Genomic DNA, 21,835 nt, shown 5'->3' with positions numbered 1-21,835 from the left:
AGCTAAAAATTTATTTTATGTCTGTTTATAGTAGCGGTGGGAAAATCGAAAAATCTGAATTTTTTACTTCACAATTTTAAAATAGAATTTTTTTTTTTGTTAAAAAAAATCCTTTTTTTTCAAATAAATTAGATTAATGCATATGGAAGCGTAGAGCTGTCATCCTCATAAAAAAAAAAGTTTGGGCCTTATTACGTTATAACGTGATATGTTTTATTGTAAAAACGTATAACCACTTGAACGCTGGAGGGATTACATCTCTCAGCTGGCCCGGGAGCGCCTTGGGACCCCCCGCAGAGTTGGCGAATGTGGCTGGGGAGGGGGCTTCCCTGGTTACTGCTGCGATTAGAACCGGTAGAGGAGGGATGGATAGATGGCACTTGGATGCACCGATGATGTTTGCATTCATTGCGATTCTCGTGCCGCTCAAGTTTCAATTAGAAATGATGCCACGTCATGGGGATTGGACTCATTTTTCCATCTGTACAGATGCATGCCTTTTAAAACTGTCCTTAAACTACGCATATTTATTACAATGTTATTGAAAGTGTTCCAAAGCACCATAATTTCACAATGTCTCAACCCAAGTATGAAGAAAAACTCTATCAAGTCCTGTAAATGAGCCATTTGTAATCTCCTATCCACCCCGCACACAATTTCCTCATCTAAAGTCGAAAATGACCAAGTTCACTTTTTCAGATACATGATATGTTTCACGTTTTTACAATAAACTATCACGTTATAACGTGGTACGTTTCACGTTTTGTACAATAAAACTATCACGTTATAACGTAATAAGGCTCAAACTTTTTTTTATGAGGATGACAGCTCTACGCTTCCGTAAATGCAATATAAAATTTTTGTCATTTTTATAGTTTTTATTGATCTTTTTACTTGTAATATTGTGCATTATTGCAGCAGAATGACGGTCTGGCTACTGTGTTGTTTTTTCCTCATTGAAATGAAGAAAAATGGCGAGCAAAAAAAAAAGTTTTATAAATTTTTTTGTTTGTAATTGACAAAAATTAGCAATATCAGAGAATTGTGAGAATCGCAATTTAAATCGAATCGGCACCCAAAAAAATCGGAATCGAATCGAATCGGGACAAAAGCATATCGTCACAGTTGATAGTGATGTAAACAACACCTGAATTAATCAACAACAACAAATGACCAATAACTGTATATCATGTCATTTAGTAATGTTTTATTTACAACTTTATCTGAGACACAAATAATGTACATGATTTAATTAAGAAAATACCCTCTAATTAGTGTTAACATGGATAAACAGTGACACAATTCAAATAGGGAAGCTTACTGAGCCTTTTGGAGTAACATAATGTTCCAGTAAACATCTTTGACCACCTTAATAACAAGCTTCATCCACTCTTCAAGTAAGTTCAACACTTTTCTAAACTGAATGGAATTATTGATGTTTTCAGGTAACGGCTGAGCATGGGAAACATATTTCAATAAAGCAAAGACCTGTGCAGACAAGGACACACACTACTTTCCAGCAGTGTGCCGATCAGCCAACAACTGTGGAAATTTATTTTTCAGTTATTCATGCTTTTCTTTTATGATTGTTTCAAGATGTTACTCCCTTTCAGTTGCTTCTTTCTTGAGCTCCAAAAAAGCAAAGCTGACAGTTACCCACAATATTTACTGAAGCACTTTAAAGTCTCTATCCCGTTCAGCTGCTGCTTCATTCCCAAAAAATTATTTCTAATTCCAGGTCTAGTACCAGCTGCCAAGATAGCAAAATCTGCTTTTTCTGAGATTGTTTTTTAAATTGCTTTACCGCCTGCCCAAGTGGGGCTTCTATTCTGAGCTGCTTGTAGTGTGTTTTCTTGGAACAGAGGAGAGCTTGTCTCATGCACTGTAATAGGCACGATTTACTGCTGCTATAAGTGTATGCACCAACTGTTGCGGTTAGTGACGTGCTCCCTGCAGAGCGATAAGATGCCCCATCAGTTACAGTCAGTTCTCTGACTTCAGAGACGATTCCTTATCTTCAGAAGCGGCTTCTGAGTGACTGAGTCTGCCAAACAGGCCGTTTGTAGCTGAGCTCATTAGATGAAAGGCCCACAGAGATGCATGTGCAGCCTCTGTTGTGGGTGGCAAACCGGTGTTTGTAGAAGGTCATATTACTCATATACCACTTCAAAGACAAGATGATGGGAATCTTACATAACTTTTTGGGCATCCTGGATCGAGTTAATAAAAGGTTATTAGCGATTCAAAATACATACATCTTGATGCGATATCTATATATTAATAAAAAATCTGCCTGCTGCTTTTCAAAACAGTAGGAAAGCCTAAATTAAGGGCTGTTTTTGGCCCCATAAGTCTGGTTTAAGACACTTAAAGTATTCCAAAAGAGGCATTCTTCAGCTATAAAGCTTTTTCATCAGAGAGAATGGCTCTGATTTACATTTCCCTCCTCATAAAGAACTCTGCTGGTGTTTGTGTGAATTATGTTTTTCCTGAAGTCAAGAGGAATCATAATCAAATAAGTGAACATGTCTCTTTATGTGTCATTAGGCTATAAAAACAATCACCACACAGGCTTTTTGTGAGCCGCAAACACGAGCAACCAAGCATAAACTCAGAATAAGAGGTTGAGATTAGTGCTGGTCATGACAGGTTGTCATGGAAGTCAGCTTCAATCCCAATCAGCTCACCAGCAGACTGTAACAATAGCACTAATCTGGGACTCAACCAAACCATGGATTAAAGACCTCATGTGATGAAGCCCAATGCTGACCTGAACTCTGACCAAACGCTGCTTAAAATAAAACCAAGTCGCTGCAGCAACTGCACTCCAACTGTTGCTCCGCTGTGCAGACCGAGTCTCAGCAGAGGCAGGCATGACTTCTACAGTCTGCATCTCCATCTTCATAGTATGTGCCCCAAGATTGCTCCTCAACAGAAACAGAGACTTCTTTATATTGATATAAGACAGAAGCTGGAGGCTGTGACTCAGCTGTATAGTTTGTGGCCTCCTTGGAGAGATTTAAAAGAGAAGCTGAGAGGGCAGAAAATAAACAACAAACAACAAAGGAAATTTGAGGAATTCCTTGGATTTGCTTCAGTCCTCAGAATTTATCAGCCTCAATCCTTTGTAAGCTCACTTTTTCCAGCAGGAAGCAAAACAACAAAACAAGAACAGATTAATTCGAATTTGGGAAAATCTGCATTGACAGCCTGTCGGGTTTCAGACATCAAAGCAGTGGGAAAAGACCTAATGATGTACTCTTTGTTTAACACGGTAGAACAACAAACTTTGCCTGGTCCCAGTGTGATCGCATTACCGAGAGCCTCAAATATGTCTCCCATGTTTCTGGCTAGCACATTAACTTACTAGCTTGACTCCATTTGATTTACTCAGAAGCCATTGGAGCAGTAGAGAGACTCTCAGCCACTGTATGACTCCTGCACATGTTTCAGGCTTTAAGACTCACTTATTGACATGAGTGAAGGATTTTCTTACATAGCTGCACTCTGAAAGGGAACGATCCCAAGTAAGACTGTAATGTAAAACATTCCGGGGAACCCTATGTTTAAGGCATTCTTCCCATGGCTTTCAGATTTTAAATAATAAAAGAAACGAGATTCGGAGTGTGCTTTGTTTCACACTGGTCAAATTTATTATGCATGTCTCAGCCTTGTCAACACTCCTCCTAGCTTTCAAACAACTTCATAAGCTTAAAATTTCCATGTTTCATCACTTCTCAGCAGATTTGAGTACATAATCTTTTCAATTCTGACTTCTTTCAAGATGCAAATTATTTCTTTGCTTTGACTTTGATTTTTACCATATCTGCTGGTCTGAAAGTATGAAAGCTCTGCATAAACCATGTGAAGTGCAGTGCCTGAAACATGACAGATGGTTGAAGAAAATTTACTTGAGAGGTTCAGTGCGAGGTCACAAAATGTTTTGATATAGGAAATCTATGACTTCATGATTTTATGATAATCAGAATATGCTCAGAATATGCTACAAACTGGATAACTGGATGAACTGCACATTTCACAGACATCAATGAGTGCCTGTTGCCAGGAATATGCAAGAATGCTCAATGTCTCAACACCAAAGGAAGCTACAGGTGCACATGCAAACCAGGTTACATGCTGGATGCTGCCCGGAGCCACTGTGTCTGTAAGTACTGCTTTTATTCTTTTGATCATAGTGCATTGTGGGTTAAGGTTAGGCTTAGCCTAACCCAGAGTTGTTTTATATATGTTGTGCATTTGAATATAATGAGTATATATCCCCTCTCAGCGGACAAGGCAGTGTCAGATCAGCGGGCATCGTGCTACAGATCGGTTTCAGCTGGCCTGTGCTCTCTGCCACTTGCTAATCACATCACCAAGCAGATATGCTGCTGCAGCCGCGTGGGCAAGGCCTGGGGACCTCTGTGTGATCGCTGCCCTTTGCCAGGCACAGGTACAGTACCTAAATCTACCTTAATTACTAGAAGAGTGAGCCCTAATTAAAAAAAACAAAAAAAACAAAACATTTTTCCTCAAAGTTCAATTCTGGTTGTGCTTTTCTTGCTGGGAAACTGCACTTGGTTAAAGGCTTTGGCAGATATATAATGTCACATGTGATCTTCTGAAACCTCTTTTAGTGAGAGCACAGGCAAAGAATATTCACCACACATTTACCATTCTGCTCTCTGCCAGGCGTGTAAAGCATTTCAAAATAACTTTGCATGTTTGGAGTGGAAAAGGACCAAAAACATAACAGTTTTCATATTTTGGAGGCTACATAATGGTGGGAGTCAGTCTTGTGTTATCACTCCAACCCTCAGAGAGAAACCCCACTAATATACCGGCAAAGCTTCACAGCAGAAATTCTTAGCATTGCCAAGTGAAACATGGGAAGTAGTTGTCATCTTTTTCTCCATCCAGATATAATCTTCAAAGTCTTCAAGAGGAACAAGCTGGTTTTGTGGAGTATCTGCGCTAGCCAGTGATTCATTGGGATTGTCATAGATCAGATATCACATACAGACCTCCTTGATGCTGCTCAACCAGGAAAGGCACAGAGCACAGATATGGAGCACTTGTTTGTTTCAGACTCTGGCTTTGGCATCACACAACAAGCTACAGCCATGTTCCAAACAAAGTGAACAGGCCCATTACTTGTGACTCAGGAACGGAAGCCCTTCTAGATATACTCCACATCCTCAGATGGAGCTCCTCATCATTCAGACTCATTTCCCTCCACTTTAAAGGTGGAGTATGTACGATTTTCAATATTTACAAAAAAAAATCACTAAAAAAATAACTACAATCATAATTAGATTTTTAAAACATGTAGGTTCCAGTCTGTCCATATTTGACGTGTTATTAAATTACAAGTTTAATTAATGACAAAGACCCTTCTTAAATGTTTGCCTACCAGTAAAAAAAAAAGGGGCTTTTTGTCCTTTGTCATTAATTAAACTTGTAATTTAATAACACATTAAATATGGACAGACTGGAACCTAAATGTTTTTAAAAAAACTATTTAATTATGATTGCAGTTATTTTTTTAGTGATTTTTTTTTGTAAATATTGAAAATCTTACATACTCCACCTTTAACTTCATCATTCAGTAATCTATCACATCCACGTTCCCTGCATTTACACAAGCATTTACACCGACCGCATTTCTGTCATTACTTGTATCTCTATTCCAGACTCTTCTGGCGTAGAGTTGCTGGTTTCAGGTCAGGTCAGGTATGGGACACAAAGCTTCTCATTTGTAATGGATTCACCATTGCTGAGGTTTGTTGGACTCAGAAACAAAGAGGTGCAGTCTCCCTTCTTTTATCTAGCCAGCCAATCCTCCATAAGCCTCCCACTCACACACCTCTACAGCAAAGAGTTCAAGGGTCAGTCAGCGTTACATGATCCACTATTTCCCCTGGCATCGTTATGTCTGTGTGTTACAGTGTGCACACACACACCCAATCTTCCTCTCTGTGACAGCTGTCATTGGCATGCCAGCTCATTGGTTCTGCAACAACGAGCCCATCTCCTAAAACAATAGCATGCACATCACTGCAGTTCTACATTGATACTTTAAGATGTTACTGCAAATATCATTGTTGACTTAACAACTTCTAGTTCACACCACAGGAGTGATCTCTTCTCTTACTTGTTTGCTTCTGTTTCGTTTCCTGCAGACCACTTCAAGGAGATCTGCCCAGCTGGGCATGGATATACTTACTCACGCTCAGATGTGCAGATTTCTCTCAGACAACTGGAAGACGATGAGCTGCAGAGCACTGGCGTATCACTGGAGGAACAGTATCCTCAGTTTCCATCCTTAGAGCCTTCATTGCCGCTGCCCAGCTACCCACAAACACCTCATGTGCATCAAGACCCTGAGTACCCTGAGACAGCACAAGCACCTCAGTACCCTTTGATTCCACAACATCCTTTCCATCCAGGGAGAGAAACAGGTAGACATCCAGAAGGTAACATTCAGATCTGTGGTACATTAAATCAGTATGTTGCTAAGAATGAATAGTTAAGCTACACCTTATTTTATTTTAATGGACGCTTAGGACTGAGGGTTACCTAAGCCCTCACAATGATGAAAGAAAAGCATGGCAAGCTGAATGATTATGCAACCAAAGATTTAGCTTTTCTTTTTTTTAGGATCCAAACACCAACAGGATGTTTTGATCTTTACAAATAAATATTTTTTCCAAGACAGAGTTCCATGTCCCCATCTGTCAAGACTAAGCAAAGGCTTTTAGATTTATTAGAGCACACAATTAGACAAATATTAAGGTTTTTTGTCATCATTATCAGAGATATCTGTTTCTTTGTATTTTCTTATCTACTTCTTATCTACACTTAAAATAACACCAATTTTTGCCTGAATAATAGGATGCTGACAGCTTTGTTCTATTAGAAATAAAGACACCTAACTAAAGTAAAGTGCCTGAAGAAATCAAGTTTTAGTGTCTGTATTCAGTGATAGGGCTTTTTAACATGACTGGAATGTTAATATCACCTTCTGATAAACCATTCCTGTTTATTCTGTGTTGTTGCAGATATGGATATTCTGAACCCAGTGAGTTTTCCCTCCCTGTTCATCTCTTGACACATGTTTTTGAAATCTTTTACTTTAGATGGTATGCTTAAGCTATGTCAGCTTGAGGGGTTTTAGGATCATAAAACTTACACAAACTGCAATTTGGTAGCTTAATGTTAGAATTTACCTACAAAAACAGACATGAATGTAAATGTTTATTGTAAAATGGGTTTTGATGGGGATTATTTGTTTGTTTTCCAGCCAGCAGTTGTGACTGACTCACCAATGAAGCACTCTGGTATGTTTTCTTCTTAACTTTAATGCTTCTTTCATTGGTTTTTTAAGTATTTCAGTCAGGCACAGATTTGTTATATGTATTCTTTGAATTGCCTTCCTTGGCAGCCTGCTTTTCCCTCACGCTTAACAACATGATGACCTATATTATTGCTCTTAATAGAGACCTCTCCAGACTCCTCAAGGATCAACCTGAAGCCAGATTCAAGGGAAACAACCTCTGTACATTCATCCACAGGTAATCTCTGTCTGAATGTGTCTTAAAAGCAATTTGACAGATGGGCAGGAAGGTGTAATACCACCCTGCAAGAGCAACTCAAAGCTCAGTGTTTTCCTCCATGCTCTTTGTCAGCTGCTGGCAGACAGCAGTTCATCTCATAAGACATTTTTGCAAGCTTACCCAAAGTAAAGCTAGGGAAAGCTTTATTTGACCCCATTTTTCAGAGCCAATTTGGCTTGAAGCTGCTGTGCTGCACAGAGGGGGAGAGGGTGAGAAACCAAAAAAAACAAAAAGAGTGTGCCTTTTGGAAGTGGATATTGTCCTGAGAAGGCAGGATTTTTTACAAATTAAGAGAAATAGAAGAGACAGAATAGAAATGTCCTGGTGACAGATAAATGTAAGAACAGTGGCAGAAAGACAGAAAAGTAACAGGAATGTAAAGCTGTCGTTTTTTTTTTTTTTTGTCCTCACCAAGACATGACGGGCCAAATTCAATGCCACAATGTTTTACTTCACTCCTTTTGGATGGAAAAAGACGAGAACAAAACTAATGTCAGGCTCTATGGGGCATGACCTGTTTCGTGATGAACTCTTTGTAAAGGTGCCATACCACCTGTTAGAACCCTAGACTGCTGCAAAACCACTCCTCTCGTCCAAGACTCCACCTATAAAACAGCAAGACGGTTACCCATGGAGAGCAACATGTGTTAGTGGAATGCTCATTTATATATTTTACTGTCTCTACAATGTTCAGTCAGAAATGTTATTGCCTGTTTTCTGGGCAATGACTTCACATCTTTTTTTTCTTTTTTCATAGGGATTAACAAATGCGCTACAACGCCCACTATATGTGGCCCTGGGAAATGCATTCCTGTGCAGACCGGCTACACTTGCAACTGTGATCCAGGATTTAAGCTTAGTGCACTGCAGACCAGTTGCATTGGTAAGTGGCAATGGAAGTGAGTGATAGATTTAGGACAGCAGTAGCAGTGCACAAAGGGAAACAGGGGCACACAAACACACTCCAGAGGCCAAAGCAGCTTTGTCAGTCATCAGAGCAGTGCAAGAAAGTCCTTAACACCAATCATCAGATGGCACAAAGGCATTGAGAAATCAAACGTCTAAATGAAAAAGATCAGTTTGTTTATGCTGACGTTATCCTTGATGCCTGACAACAGCACTGAAGCCATCCAAAGACCTGCCATGACTATGTGATCCCTTACCCCCCAAAGGCCTTGGCTGCAGCCTCTGCTCCACTCAACTAGGTTCAAGCCCATCACTGAGGAATGCCTGTATCATAGACGAGCGCCAAAGTTAGGGCTTTGAATGTGTTCAGTGTATGCTGGTGAACCAACAACACTGCACTTCACTTCATGCTTTTAGATGTGAACGAGTGTGATGAGGACCTGTGTGAAGGCAAAGGCCAGTGTTTAAACAGCTACGGCTCCTATACCTGCAGCTGCTACAGTGGCTACAGCCAGGTGATCACTCAGAACAGGAAGTTCTGTCAAGGTGAGACACAGTCCAGCTTACAGAAAGAGATATAATGTTCCCAATGAAAGCTAAGCTGTCTCTGTTAGAGGTCTGAAACATTTTAAAAGAATCCTGCCCTGATTAATGCTGTGAAACGCAACGTTCACCTACTTTTCCATTCTCTTTGGTTGTCGTTCAACTGGCAGACATCAATGAGTGCAGCATGCCCAACAAATGCCAGAATGGCAAATGCGTCAACACAGAAGGATCTTACACCTGTGAATGCAACAGTGGCTATGCCAAGTCTTGGAGAGGACTGTGCGAAGGTGACTTGCACGCATCGGCACATGAAATCAAATTCACGGAGCAGTACAGTCCCAGCCAGATGTATTTGTTTTCTACAAATTTATGTGCATCCCAGTAACAAAACACAAATGATGTTTTCCTCCTGTCAAAACCTTGACTCCATGAGAAAGGGATTGTGTGTGTATTTGTAAGCACTAATGACCACACAGCCTGTTTCTTCCATCCATGTACACACTGTTTATCTCACATTGTTATAGTAACTAATTCAATCTTTCCATGTTCTTCCATCTCCCTGAGCAGATCTAGATGAATGCAGAGATCCCAACTCTTGTCCGAATGGTGTCTGTATCAACACCCTTGGCTCTTTCCACTGCCAGGCTTGCGGTCCAGGATTCAGGCCTGTCAATGAAAGATGTGTGGGTAAGGCAATCGTACATCGAATCATAGCAACAGCAGCAACACTTACCTGCTGCTGCTCTTCATCGGCATCACTATAATAAACAAAAAGGGGGAGGCATGGTTACAAGCTGTGCTGTTGTTGTCAAATTATAATGCAGTACAGAAGTGGTACAAGCTGAATTACATTTACAGCTTTGCAGTTTATTTGCTCAGATAATCAGCTGATGCTCATAAAAAAATAAAATGAATTACAACTCTGAAGAACTTTATAATGGATATTTTATATCCAGTTTGGAACATTCCTGGGGCTGCATGACGACCCAAAACCACAGCGATGATGGTTATATTGCATAGACTGCGCTCGACCCTCTTGTGTATTTGCCCATTCTTTCATTGTTTCCACGTATGAAATTTATCAGCTCCCTCACCCAGTATCCTCAGCATATCCCCATTATTTTTTAGAAGCATTTACCATGTTATTGCTGATCTTTTGATATCTTTGGTCTGTGTAAAAAGAGTGTTTATAATACTTCCATTTGGGAGAGTCCAAATATTTTCTCTTGGCCACGGCCTTGAACAAACAGTGTATTATTGTTGGAGAGTTCTGGCCACTGTACTGTTGAGCTCAGTGGAGGCAAACGAGGCTTTATTACCACTGCTGGGGTAGGTGAGAGGACAGACCAGTTACAGAAGACATATGAGAGGGGCAAAAGGTTGATTCCCTGCTGCAAAGAGGTCATTGCACACAAACAAATTTTCTCCTTCACCCATGATGATGTCTGCCTTACAATATGAGCCTCCTACGGATTGATTTGACAACACAAATGGTCACCAGACTGCACCTGGTGTGTGTTTTGTTTAAGCTAACATGCCAAAAGCTTCTAACCTGAAAGTGGTCCTGTTACATAACAGTTCCGACTTGTGTTACTTACCACATCCCCTTTGTATTAACTTGTACCCCTCTAATTTGTTTGGAAATCTGAGCTTCTGGAGTGAAAGTTTAAGAAATATAAAAAGCTTCCATGCCTAATAAATAATGGAAAATATTGAGACTAGCTGTAGTACTTTTAGAATCCTTTATGACAAATTTCTGAGTGAGCCGGATGACTGATGTTCATGTTTAAAGTTGGATGATCTCCATGTGTCCAAAGAAAACACCACTTAGCTTTTTTTCTGTTGTCCGTTTGCTATTATTCATTCTCTGTAAATATGTGATGTATATAAATAGATTAGAGGAATAGAGAGGAACCCTGTAAATGAGGTATAACACTGGAGGTGAATATTTTTACTCGTGTGAACAGTACTATAGTATATGTTGGGCGCTGTGGGAGTCTTAGTCACATAAAATAGGCAGCATTTACTCTCAGTTTCCAGTATTTGCCTCAGTCAATTGACGGCAGCACAGCGCAGTAGTTCTGGCTCAATTGGCTGAATCGAGGATAAGCTTAATTGTTGATGTGATTGTGAAAAGAGCTCCATTTCCCTGTCAGGGCTTATCTGAAAGGCCTGAGAGATGCCGGATGATTTCTGAAACAAAGTACTGGGGCACACTGACAGATGTCTGGCAGTAGCCGCAGCTAGAAAAACAAAACCCAGTCTGTGTCTCCGTAGCGGTGTTTAAACTGTGTGACGCTTTGTGTTTCAGGATCTGTATCGCTGCTCAGTAACATCTTGTCTTCACCTTCTTTGCTGAAAAATACTTTTCCTTCCTCTCCCTTGTTTCCCTTTCACTTTGAACGCCTCCCTGCTTTTCTCTCACCACGACGTCAGCTGAACTAAAAAAAACAAAAAAACAAAAGTTACTGTTAACACTTGATAAAAACCAGCCATTAAAAGATGTTTCTGCAAGAGGTTTTCCACAAATATAATTCCTGGGTCAACTGTTTGGACTCATGAAGTGGAAAAGAAAGCTACTGCCACAAGCAGTAAAAGACCTTCATGAATGAAGTCCATGTGCTGATTTAATTTAATGGCTACTGTTTATAGTTGTTTTGCAACACTAATTATCTTTTAATTGTTTTCCTTTTACTCCTGATCTATGTAGATCCTAAAGGTGGAAACATTTTTTTTTAAATTAGATTTAAAATACAAATCAGGTCAGAGAGCTAGAGGAAAAGATCAGGACTTTCTTGATAAATACTTTTTTCTCTTTTCTATATATTAATACTTGCAGAAACACACAAACCAGAACAAAAAAGACTGGTGCTGTTGGGGTGTGATCCAGCAGGCCCCTAAACACATGATTAAAAAAACGGTGACCACGTCTATGGTAATCAGTTTTATGTAAAAAAATAATCCTTTGCCACCGAATTACACCCATCATTTCAGCAGTAGATTTCTTTTTGTACAAAAATATACACAAAAGTCTTTTAAAATGCATATTTTTAAATAGTACGTCTGGCTGTCCGAACAGTGGGCCAGTGTACATTACAATATGATAAACTAGCAAGTCTCACACCACTTTTTCAAGTATTATCAATGTATTTACGTGTATAAATGCAATGAATAAAATTCGTGATTCCAGGTTTATACATAATTCAGTTATTTTCTGTCCTATCACAAATCAAATCTTAAATTTTGTAAAACAATTTCTTAAAAGTACATTTTTTTAATGTCGTAAAATGTTGTGTTTTCTGACATTGTTTTGTCTTTGGTTCTGCATGATTTTATGTGCAAATGGTTAAAGTAGTAAGAAATTGGTTTTGTGGGGGTTGCCTTTCCTGTGAGCTGACACTTACTGTAAATCACATTGCACACTTGGGGTAGAGTAAAGACTAAAATGTCCCACTCAATATATTGTTTCCTGTCTTTACCCCCTTCTGTCTCTCAGATGTAAACGAGTGCTTGAATCAAACCGTGTGCGGTCGTGGTAGGTGTGTCAACACAGAGGGTTCCTATAGGTGCAACTGTTTTCACGGCTACAAACTCTCGCCAGACAACGTTTGCCAAGGTAACTGACAGGGAGAAGGTCAGTCAGACATTATTACCGCCCCGTATCAAAGTAACAGCTCTGTGACTAGTTCTCCACACTGCTACTACAGAAGTCTTGCGGAACCACTGAAGACTCATAAAAGCTACAAAGAGTTTGCGGTTGTCTTTATTTTCTAAAGCTCGCCCTTTTCTTCTCTCCCTATATCTTTCCTCCAGATGTGGATGAATGCGTGCTTCCGGGAGTCTGCCTCCATGGCCGGTGTGTCAATCTGGACGGCACCCACAAATGCACCTGTAACCATGGTTACCAAGTCAGCTCAGACAGCAAATCCTGCGAAGGTCTGCAAAGTATTATTTAGAACCGTTGGGTGTAACTCATCATGTAAACTGGTCCTCTCATGGAGTCATGGAGCTCTCCCAGCAGCAGCATAATGTCTGCAAATTATTTCTTTTCGCTAGATGTCAACGAGTGCGCAACTGGTAATACCTGCCCCGCAGGACTTTGTATCAACACTGCAGGTTCCTTCTCTTGCCAGAAGTGCAGACCTGGGTTTGGACCATCTGCTGATGGACTGAGATGTGAAGGTAAGTAAACGATTATTTAATGATTTATACTAATCCACAACTAATCAAAGCAACACTGCAAGATAATAATGGCTTCTCTTTTTTTTTTTTTTTTGCCAACTTATGGTAAATATGTTTTTATTTTAATGCCAGATATCGATGAGTGCTCTCAGGGTGACTTGTGCTTGGGAGGGGTCTGTGCCAACACACAAGGATCTTTCACTTGCACCAGATGTAAGGCTGGCTACAGAGTGTCTCAAGACCGGCAGAGATGTGAAGGTAAATTCAATCTCCAGCTGTGCTTCTCATTCAGTGAAAACCATTAGTTTTGTTAAAACTTACTCAACACATCTGGGAAGTTTGTCAGTTCACCATTAAAATTCATTTGTTGTGCAACTGCAGTTCTACCACATATTATGTAGCTTTTTTATATTCATGCATCCCTGTCTGTACATGTGTTTTGTTCAGATATTGATGAGTGCCAGTCCCTGTCTACTTGCGCCAATGGGATCTGTTTAAACTCAGAGGGTTCATATACCTGTGAGAACTGCCCTGAGGGGTACAGAGTATCATATGATGGGGAACTCTGTGAAGGTTAGTTTATTTGACATTAACCTTGTCCCAGCAGAGCTATAATCTCAACCTTAGGATCTCATAACGAAAATTAAGGTGAAACTATGTATCTCTGGATTTTTTTCTAGCTTTAATGACACTCTTGTCTTGCAGTGAATGTCTAAATGTGTGTATCATCTCACAACAGATATTGATGAGTGTGCGCTTCCCACTACATGCCCCCAGGGAACATGTACAAACCTACAGGGTTCGTTCACATGTGTCATCTGTCAGCCTGGTTTCACAGTCTCTGAAGATGGACAACAGTGTGATGGTGAGGTTGTTGGTTTCGCACAGGAATGTGTTTCCTTATTGATATTTGTATGTTTGAGTTCATGTGTTTGTAGCCTCTGCTTTTGTTTAAACACGCCAGACCTAACATCTGCATCTGCCTTTCGCTTCAAATATGCCAGTTTCATTCAGAATTTTTCGGCACCGATTCAAGTTTTATCTAATCGGCATCAGGTGTAAAAGTTTGAACCCAAAGTGCCTTCATCTGAACCGAAAACTCAGAGACATCACATCATTGTTGGATGCCGGACTTCTCTGACTCTGGCACCAGTTATCTGAATCTGGTTCAACAGAATGAGACACCGACTCTTAAACAGAGCAAGATGATGTCAGACCGATAGCTTAACTAACAAGATAGAAATGTTGACATTTCTAACGTGTAACCTATCATCTCATTGATTACAATTGGTGGACTTTATTTATTTGATGCCAGAAATGGTGATTTATGCTCTGGTATGTTTTGTCCATGTTTGTGCCCAGATGTGGACGAGTGCTTGGTGGCTAACGTGTGCCCAGGCCAGCAGTGCTTGAACACTCCAGGATCTTACACCTGCAGGAGCTGCGATGATGGTTTTCAACTGTCTGATGATGGTCACATCTGTGAAGGTAACTCTTCTTTTCTATTGACTTACCTGCTCAGAATAAGGCAATAAAATCAACTTCTGCCCAACGTCGACATGGACCCTGGTAAAAGAGAGATGTATTACTCCCAGAACATGATTAGAGGAGATCTTTACAGCGCTCAGTAATTTGTCATGACATGATATGTGAGATCAATGCAGGGAAATGGCTGCTTTGACAAATCCGGTGAGGTTACATCTGTCATGACTTCATGGGAAGCAAAAAAGGAAAGACTTTTTTAAAAGGACTTGAACATGGTCTCGGTTAGTCATACTGCATATCTTTTTGAATGGAATCGTGGACCGAGCCTGAGAGGAAGATCCCCTACTGATACGTGTCTTTGCAGAGGGAAATCATTTGTACAAAACCGTGTCCAAGTCAACCTCTGATAGGATTTTAATGGATCATCTGATGCCATGGAAAATATTCAGGGTTCAGTTTGAAATGAAGTGAACCACTCCCCTGCCTTCCACATACAGCGTAGAACTCGCCTTGTTGAACTCGCTCTGCTTACCCGAAGGCAAAATGAAACCATCTCAATCACTTAACAATGGCCCACACTATTTTCTTCCTAAGAAATACAATCTGTACCGGCTCAAGGAATTTCTAATGATCACGTATGAGCTAGCTGGTGACTGTTTGTGGATACAGTAATTATACACCACCTGTAATAGCTTGCTGTTTTAGATTTGATGACCATCCCACATACTTATCTTTCCACTCTTTTTAATAAAATACTGTCAGTGCAATGTAATAAAGACGCCTTTGCTTACTGTATGTTAGACAGCATACCAAGCTGAGTCACATTTATCATTAATAATTTTTAACAGATAAGACAGTAGAAGAACAAAAAGTGGGCTTATTTAAGACTGCTTTGTTTTAGATGATAACCCATCGCTAACCTTTTCTTATTTTTTTCTATGGCTTAGATATTAATGAGTGCCAGGCTCCAGGTGTTTGCCCCACAGGTGTTTGCACCAACACAGAAGGCTCCTTCTCCTGCATGGCCTGTGACCCAGGCTTCACAGTGGCGCCCGGTGGCCTCTCTTGCCAAGGTACAGTGCAGTTTCGTGGCTCTCTCAGGAGGTCTAAACATATTATCTCCAAGCAGTTTTCGCAGGCATATTTGCTTTGGTCTGGAAGTCCTTTCTTAACATGGCAAAACCTGGTAAGATTTCTTGTGAGGCCGAGTGTTTTACAGCTCGTGTGAATGTGTGTGTCAATTCAGATTTGAACGAATGTGATGACGCCAATCTTTGTCTGGGAGGCCAGTGCACCAACAGCATTGGATCTTATACTTGTACTTGCCCATCTGGTCTGGAGCTGGTAGATGACACATCTTGCAGAGGTATATATCAGTGTATACATATGCACACATTTAAAATATACCAATTAGCGGTTAATTATTTCTTGAGACTTACCTCATGTCAGCATGTTGACGCAGCTGTTTGAGTGTATTTATGATTATTTGTGACAGACATCAATGAGTGTCTGACCATCGTGGGAATCTGTGGAGAAGGAGACTGTCTGAACACTGAGGGCTCCTACACATGCATCTGTCCCGATGGCTATACCACCATCGATGGAAGGCCTGGCTGCCAAGGTATCTAAACACCCTGTAGCTAGAACACTAACAGCCCTGGGAAATCATTATTTAGAGGATTTTATGAGCTTTATGTAATTGGGTGAGGCTGACTCACAATTGGAACTGGATGATTATAATGTAATAATGGTTTTTTTAGCACTTGTAACTCAAGTAATTTCTTACCGTAACATTCGCTGCAGGCAGGCTGTTCTCACCATACTGTTCTGGGTGCTGAGGCTGGTCTTTCTATGTAATGGGCCATGGCCTCATCAGCTGTCTCACCTCCTTCTCCTTCAGCTTGGACATCAGTTTGATGTTATTCCAGTCGCACCCAGTGACCCACCAGTCATTGGCTGGGAAAAAAAATTGTAGCCTTATTGTCGACTAAGGAAGACTTAAAAAAAAAAAAAAAAAAACTGGCTTGCTGCAACAATACATTAATGTATTTTGGACAGAATGTCAGAATTAGATCAGTGTTGTTTCTGGTGGGTCTTGCAAGTAAGAGGTGGAGTTTGGTAAATGATAGATTGTCTGGCAAATCAAAATCCAATAATGACATGAAGCAGATAGGTTTGGAACACAGATCCGTGCAAGGTGCTGACAAGGTGCAACATGCAAAATGGAAGGATTTGCTCACGGTGGGGCATTGCCTTTTAGTCTTCAAGCATGTGCATTCTTCTGCCCAAGCTTTGACCTCACAGCTGCCTAGATACCATCTGCAATCTCCGAGCTAATTACCCAGGCAGCATCAGGTGTTTTGGCTACCAGCCACAACAAATACCAAGCCCTAATTCTCCTGTAAATCAGCAGTTGTCGTACATTGTCAAGGAGTCTTCCACAGAGTGTCCAATGCTGACACAATGAAAGCCAGACCCCTCTGACTACAGCCTACCGAGGGAGAAGGGATGAACATTCCTAAATTATAGAAATGAAATGATGAGTTAGTCAGGTATGACATTGCTTCAAAATGGAAAAATAATAATAAGGCCGACAAACATCTGAAACAAATTTAAATTTAATCCAAATTTGTATTTAGTGCCACAGCCTGGCTGCTCCTTTCAAAAACTTTGAAAACATTTAAGCAACTCCAAAACTATGCAGTCACTTCATATTTATGTTGTTTACTGGCAGCTAGAAGGATTGTTTTTTTTCTTCTCGGCTTTGCTTTAGATGTTTATCTCCTTGTCTCAGTAAGATTGAACTGATTATTGAAGGTTGGAAAAGGGAGACTGGCGTTTTCTCCTGTTTTCCTGTCCATCCCTCACCTTTAACCAGATCCAAGTACCTTACAAACTATGTTGTAATGCCGCAATTATCCACCCATCTACGCTTAATCAAGCATGTAACTTTCATTATTAATTTTTGGTCTGCAGGAAACATTCTCAGCACGAGAAGCTGAGGTAGATGTTATTTGTTCTCCTCTGTTTCCTGTTTGCCAGTATACCATTACAAGCTCCAAATGGCTAATGCATCTTGTGTTCCGACAAGCTCTTGATTACACATTATTCTGTGATTCTTAATGAGGAGCAGTGATGTTCCCTCTGGATCTCATGAGGACAGAGGATATAACTGGATGTTTTATGAAAGAACAGCAAAACTCTACCCACTCTTTCTCATGTTATCTGTCTTAATTTGTTGCCTATCTTCTTACGTTCTTTAATTTAGATATGGATGAATGCATTAAAGACAACGTGTGCATACGCGGACAGTGTCTCAACACCGATGGCTCTTTCTTATGCTTGTGTGAGGCCGGATTCAAGTTCCACACCGATACATCTGACTGTGAAGGTAATGGGATAAAGTTCCCTTGCGGTGTCCAGTTGTAAAGAGAGGTCATGGTGGTTGCTGACCCCCAGCTCTGCCCTGTGGTTTCCTCTCTCTGTATAAACCAGAATGTCAGCATTAGCTGTTTGATTGTCATGCTACATTAAGGCTAAGCATACCCGTAGACCACAGTTGTCTATGATTAATTATCTATAGCGCATGAGGACTTGGCTCTAGTCAAAGTGTCCAAGCCTGGCTTAGAGGCTTTCCTCCATGGTCCCCAGACTGAAGGGTTCCTGGATTATGTGGCTGGAGCCCTGAACTCCCACTCCCGTGAGGGAAGTATGAATGACCACATTGTGAGCAGGAGGTGTTTCTCCCTCTGGAACGTCTCCCTTTAGCTCCTTCACAAGTTCTTTGGTTGCTGTGATAATATTGTTCTTGGCCATTCTTGTTCCCCGCTTCATTTACAGAGGACAGCTACACCACAGGCCTCCTGGCCGACTCCTGCTGCATAACCATTACATTAGGAGCAGAGGAGCAGCGGAGGGAATACAAGTTTGTGTGCGGGAGGGCTTACGTCATTGTTTGATTATACATGTGGTTGCATTTGCACCTCTGTTTGTCAGTTACCAACCAACATCTGTCTCTCTGTCTTTCTCTATACAGACCAAGATGAGTGCAAGGAGTTTGGAAGCTCAGTGTGTGGTACATGGCGCTGCGAGAACACCATTGGCTCCTACCGGTGCTTTATGCAATGTCAGCCCGGCAGTCTCGAAGGAGATTGCGGTTAGTGCTCCAACCATGCATACAGTACCAATAGTCATTATGAGCCTAACTGCCTTTATGTTGAAGTGATTTTGTATGCATTGGAAGGATTTACCTATTTTTCAACCGTATGTGTGCTAAATCCATGTACTATTTTGGCTGCACATTCTTCAGACACTTCAGTTCTTTTCCCCCTCACTGAGATTATATCATACGCAATGTAGACTTAGAACCTGATTTGACGCAGAAGTGATCAAACTTTATCACTTTGTATGACTTGCCATTAGCACTTATGCTAGGCGTGTGCATACAGCTAGCCAACAACATCTCAATTACATCATGAAGGACAAACTTAAACACTTTAAGGTTAGTCAATCTTGCTCGAAAGCTTGATTTCAGCCCTTCTGTCTTGCTTGCCTTTCTTTTTCTTCTTATATCCATAAAAAAGGACATAAAGGGTTCATGAACAACACGGACAAAAAGCCTAACATTTTTCTCATATTACAGTGAGACTAGATCCAAACAGAGTGACAACAGAGAATAGAACAATGTGCACATGTGGCTGACTGTGGGTTTTTGCATCCTACTGCATGTGTTTGTGTTAGACAAAGAGAACCAGAGACCGTAATGGGTGTCGAGATGCACTTGGACTGTGGTGTGATTTTGCATATTCTCATAACCCTGAGTTTTTATTGGACTAGCAACTGATAGACAGAGGGGGGAGAATATGCGGTGCATATGCTGAGCAGTGACAGATTGCGCCTCTGCCCCTCCATCACCCCAATCCTGACTACGTATGGCTGCCTCCCGATTGCACTTTATGATGTTGTCTGTCTGGCACCAGCTGAAGAGTGCAGAGGCCTGTAGTGTGATTGAAACCAGCTGCCTACCTCTACTCCTTTAAAGGCAGAGTCAAAACACTGCTTAGCAGCTCATATACTATAGGCTCAAATTGGTTTAGATTTACATTTGTTGTGGCTATTTAGAGGCCCAGGACTTGCACAGTCATGGGATTTTTGTTTCTCCAACGAAAGCTTCCAGGGCCATCATGATTAAGCTGTTTTTTTTTTGTTTTTTTTTATGAGGTCGTCTTTGTTGTTGTTAGACCTTGTGACAAACACTCATTCAAATCTCACCGTTGACTCACAGCTTCAGTTTTAGAGCCAAGCCCTGTTGCCCTCAAGAACCCAACACTACACACAATAGTGGCTTGTTTCACCTCACTATGGGAAGTTGTGGGAGATGCTGCCGTCACCTCAATAAAAGTCCAAGGAGGGAGCTCAATTACTCCAGGGCATTTTTGTCTGCTTGTAAAAATCATCAGATATTTAAAAAGAGACCAGACGCTGTAATTTGCAGTTTCAGTGAGGGGCGTTGTTTTATTTTTACTTTGCCGTTGAAGGGGCAGTGGTTGTCGTTGGCTCTGTTCGCCACACTCATTAGATTTAGAGGCCATGACACAAACGGGGAAAACAGAGTTTTTTCCACAGCAAACGTCACCCGCAACCATGCTATAAGGGTTGCACACAAAACCTACCACGACGCTGTGCACAGGGCAGTATGTCTATGGGTTTTATGCAGGTCATTGTTTTTAGTTTTAATTCAGTGTTCTTGCTCATAAGTTCCCTTGAGCTTTGCCTTGTGTTTAATAAGTTTTGCCAAAGGGCGGAAATTGTCTGTGGTCACAGTCTTTCCAACCTCCCTCCCTTGTAAACGTATAGAAATGTGAGTACTTTAACATACAGTATGTGTAATACCCCTTGTTGCTGTGCAGTTGTGTTTTCTAGAGGGACGGAAGCATGATATGGCAGGATTGTTGTTAGCCCAAAACAGGCAATGGATATAATGTCCACACGTATGCTTACTTGAAAACAAATGTCTCCCTTATCCTTGTCTAGTCAAGTGTGAAATAATCTGTGCATATGGGTCCAATTACACCAGGGAATGCCCAGAAAATATGGGAAAGTGTGGGCTGTGCAGGGTGAGCCAGCAGTCACTGATTCCTAAATTCTCACCTCCATGTGCTCTAGATTAACAGATGGCATAAAAACCGGCTCATTACCCTCACCTTTACCCAGATCACAGCATCACCAGATCCAGGAAGCGGGTTTTCCTGGGTCAAACCATTAGAATAAGTACTTATTGAGCCTTATTCACCTCATAACCCCTGCTTCTACCATTGCAGCTGAACTTCTCACCCTCTGCTTTGCCTCAGTTCTTCCTTCAGGCAATTTACAGCACTGCATGTGTCCTGACGTAACTCATGATTACATGGAAAGACTAACAAAATAGCCCTGCATCCTGCTGGTGTGAGACTAGCTCTTGAGTTATCTCATTTTCTATTCATCTTTCTCCCCAGAAATCATTGGTGCTTTGATTAGCATGCTGACCCTCTCCTTGGATGACAGATTTAAATGTCTGATTTAGTAATGTTGTCATTCAAAGCATACCATAGCCTGATAAACAAAACGAAAGCCATTACAACTGTTTTGTTGTTGATGCTCTCATTCCCCCCAGGAATGATTAGTTGATTGCATCTCATCCCGACATATGTTTTGTACCAGATTTTGTTGCATGTTACACATGAATGAAATGCCGCTTTTAGACACTGATTATTTCATTTATTAGCAGAGAGCCTTCCTCCCAGACCTCCCAGCTGGCTGCTGCTGTCATTCCAACACTCCACTTAAGCTCTTCACACTTGAGAAAATGTTCCATAAACTCTTTACAACTAATACTTTTCACCTTAGTCTAAAAACATTCTTGACTCAAGCCTTGGGAATATTCCTCTCGAAAATGTATTTTTTTCAACTATCTGCAATTTCTGACAAAGTGAAAAAAAAATTCCTTTCTTCTGCAGTTCTCAAGCATGCAAATCCAGTGGGTTGGCATATTTCAGTACAATATGTGTTCACCCATTCTCCCTCTTCTCATCTTCCAACCAGTTGAGCCCACAAGTCTATTC

The 21,835-nt window shown here is 40.9% G+C and overlaps 1 protein-coding gene across 2 annotated transcripts in view; it reads left to right on the top strand.

Moving 5' to 3' along the window:
* The window catches only part of LOC306773039 (latent-transforming growth factor beta-binding protein 2-like), an 85,152-nt gene that overhangs the window by 50,856 nt on the left and 12,461 nt on the right, over positions 1 to 21,835 (top strand). For both annotated transcript variants that reach the window (XM_079262736.1, XM_079262735.1), the window contains exons 10-31: positions 4,043 to 4,165; positions 4,289 to 4,453; positions 6,183 to 6,461; positions 7,062 to 7,081; positions 7,304 to 7,340; positions 7,500 to 7,574; positions 8,374 to 8,499; positions 8,940 to 9,068; positions 9,236 to 9,355; positions 9,636 to 9,755; positions 12,565 to 12,684; positions 12,882 to 13,004; positions 13,125 to 13,250; positions 13,383 to 13,508; positions 13,698 to 13,823; positions 13,990 to 14,115; positions 14,613 to 14,738; positions 15,683 to 15,808; positions 15,982 to 16,101; positions 16,231 to 16,356; positions 18,004 to 18,126; positions 18,772 to 18,891. In XM_079262736.1, the coding sequence (XP_079118862.1) occupies positions 4,043 to 4,165; positions 4,289 to 4,453; positions 6,183 to 6,461; positions 7,062 to 7,081; positions 7,304 to 7,340; positions 7,500 to 7,574; positions 8,374 to 8,499; positions 8,940 to 9,068; positions 9,236 to 9,355; positions 9,636 to 9,755; positions 12,565 to 12,684; positions 12,882 to 13,004; positions 13,125 to 13,250; positions 13,383 to 13,508; positions 13,698 to 13,823; positions 13,990 to 14,115; positions 14,613 to 14,738; positions 15,683 to 15,808; positions 15,982 to 16,101; positions 16,231 to 16,356; positions 18,004 to 18,126; positions 18,772 to 18,891 (2,682 nt within the window). The remainder of the gene's footprint in view (positions 1 to 4,042; positions 4,166 to 4,288; positions 4,454 to 6,182; positions 6,462 to 7,061; positions 7,082 to 7,303; positions 7,341 to 7,499; positions 7,575 to 8,373; positions 8,500 to 8,939; positions 9,069 to 9,235; positions 9,356 to 9,635; positions 9,756 to 12,564; positions 12,685 to 12,881; positions 13,005 to 13,124; positions 13,251 to 13,382; positions 13,509 to 13,697; positions 13,824 to 13,989; positions 14,116 to 14,612; positions 14,739 to 15,682; positions 15,809 to 15,981; positions 16,102 to 16,230; positions 16,357 to 18,003; positions 18,127 to 18,771; positions 18,892 to 21,835) is intronic.

Source organism: Telmatherina bonti (genome assembly GCF_933228915.1).
Source record: "Telmatherina bonti genome assembly, chromosome: 22".
Lineage (NCBI taxonomy): Eukaryota > Metazoa > Chordata > Actinopteri > Atheriniformes > Telmatherinidae > Telmatherina > Telmatherina bonti.
The sequence above is the reverse complement of the archived record's forward strand: the minus strand, read 5'-3'. Positions and strand labels throughout refer to the sequence as shown.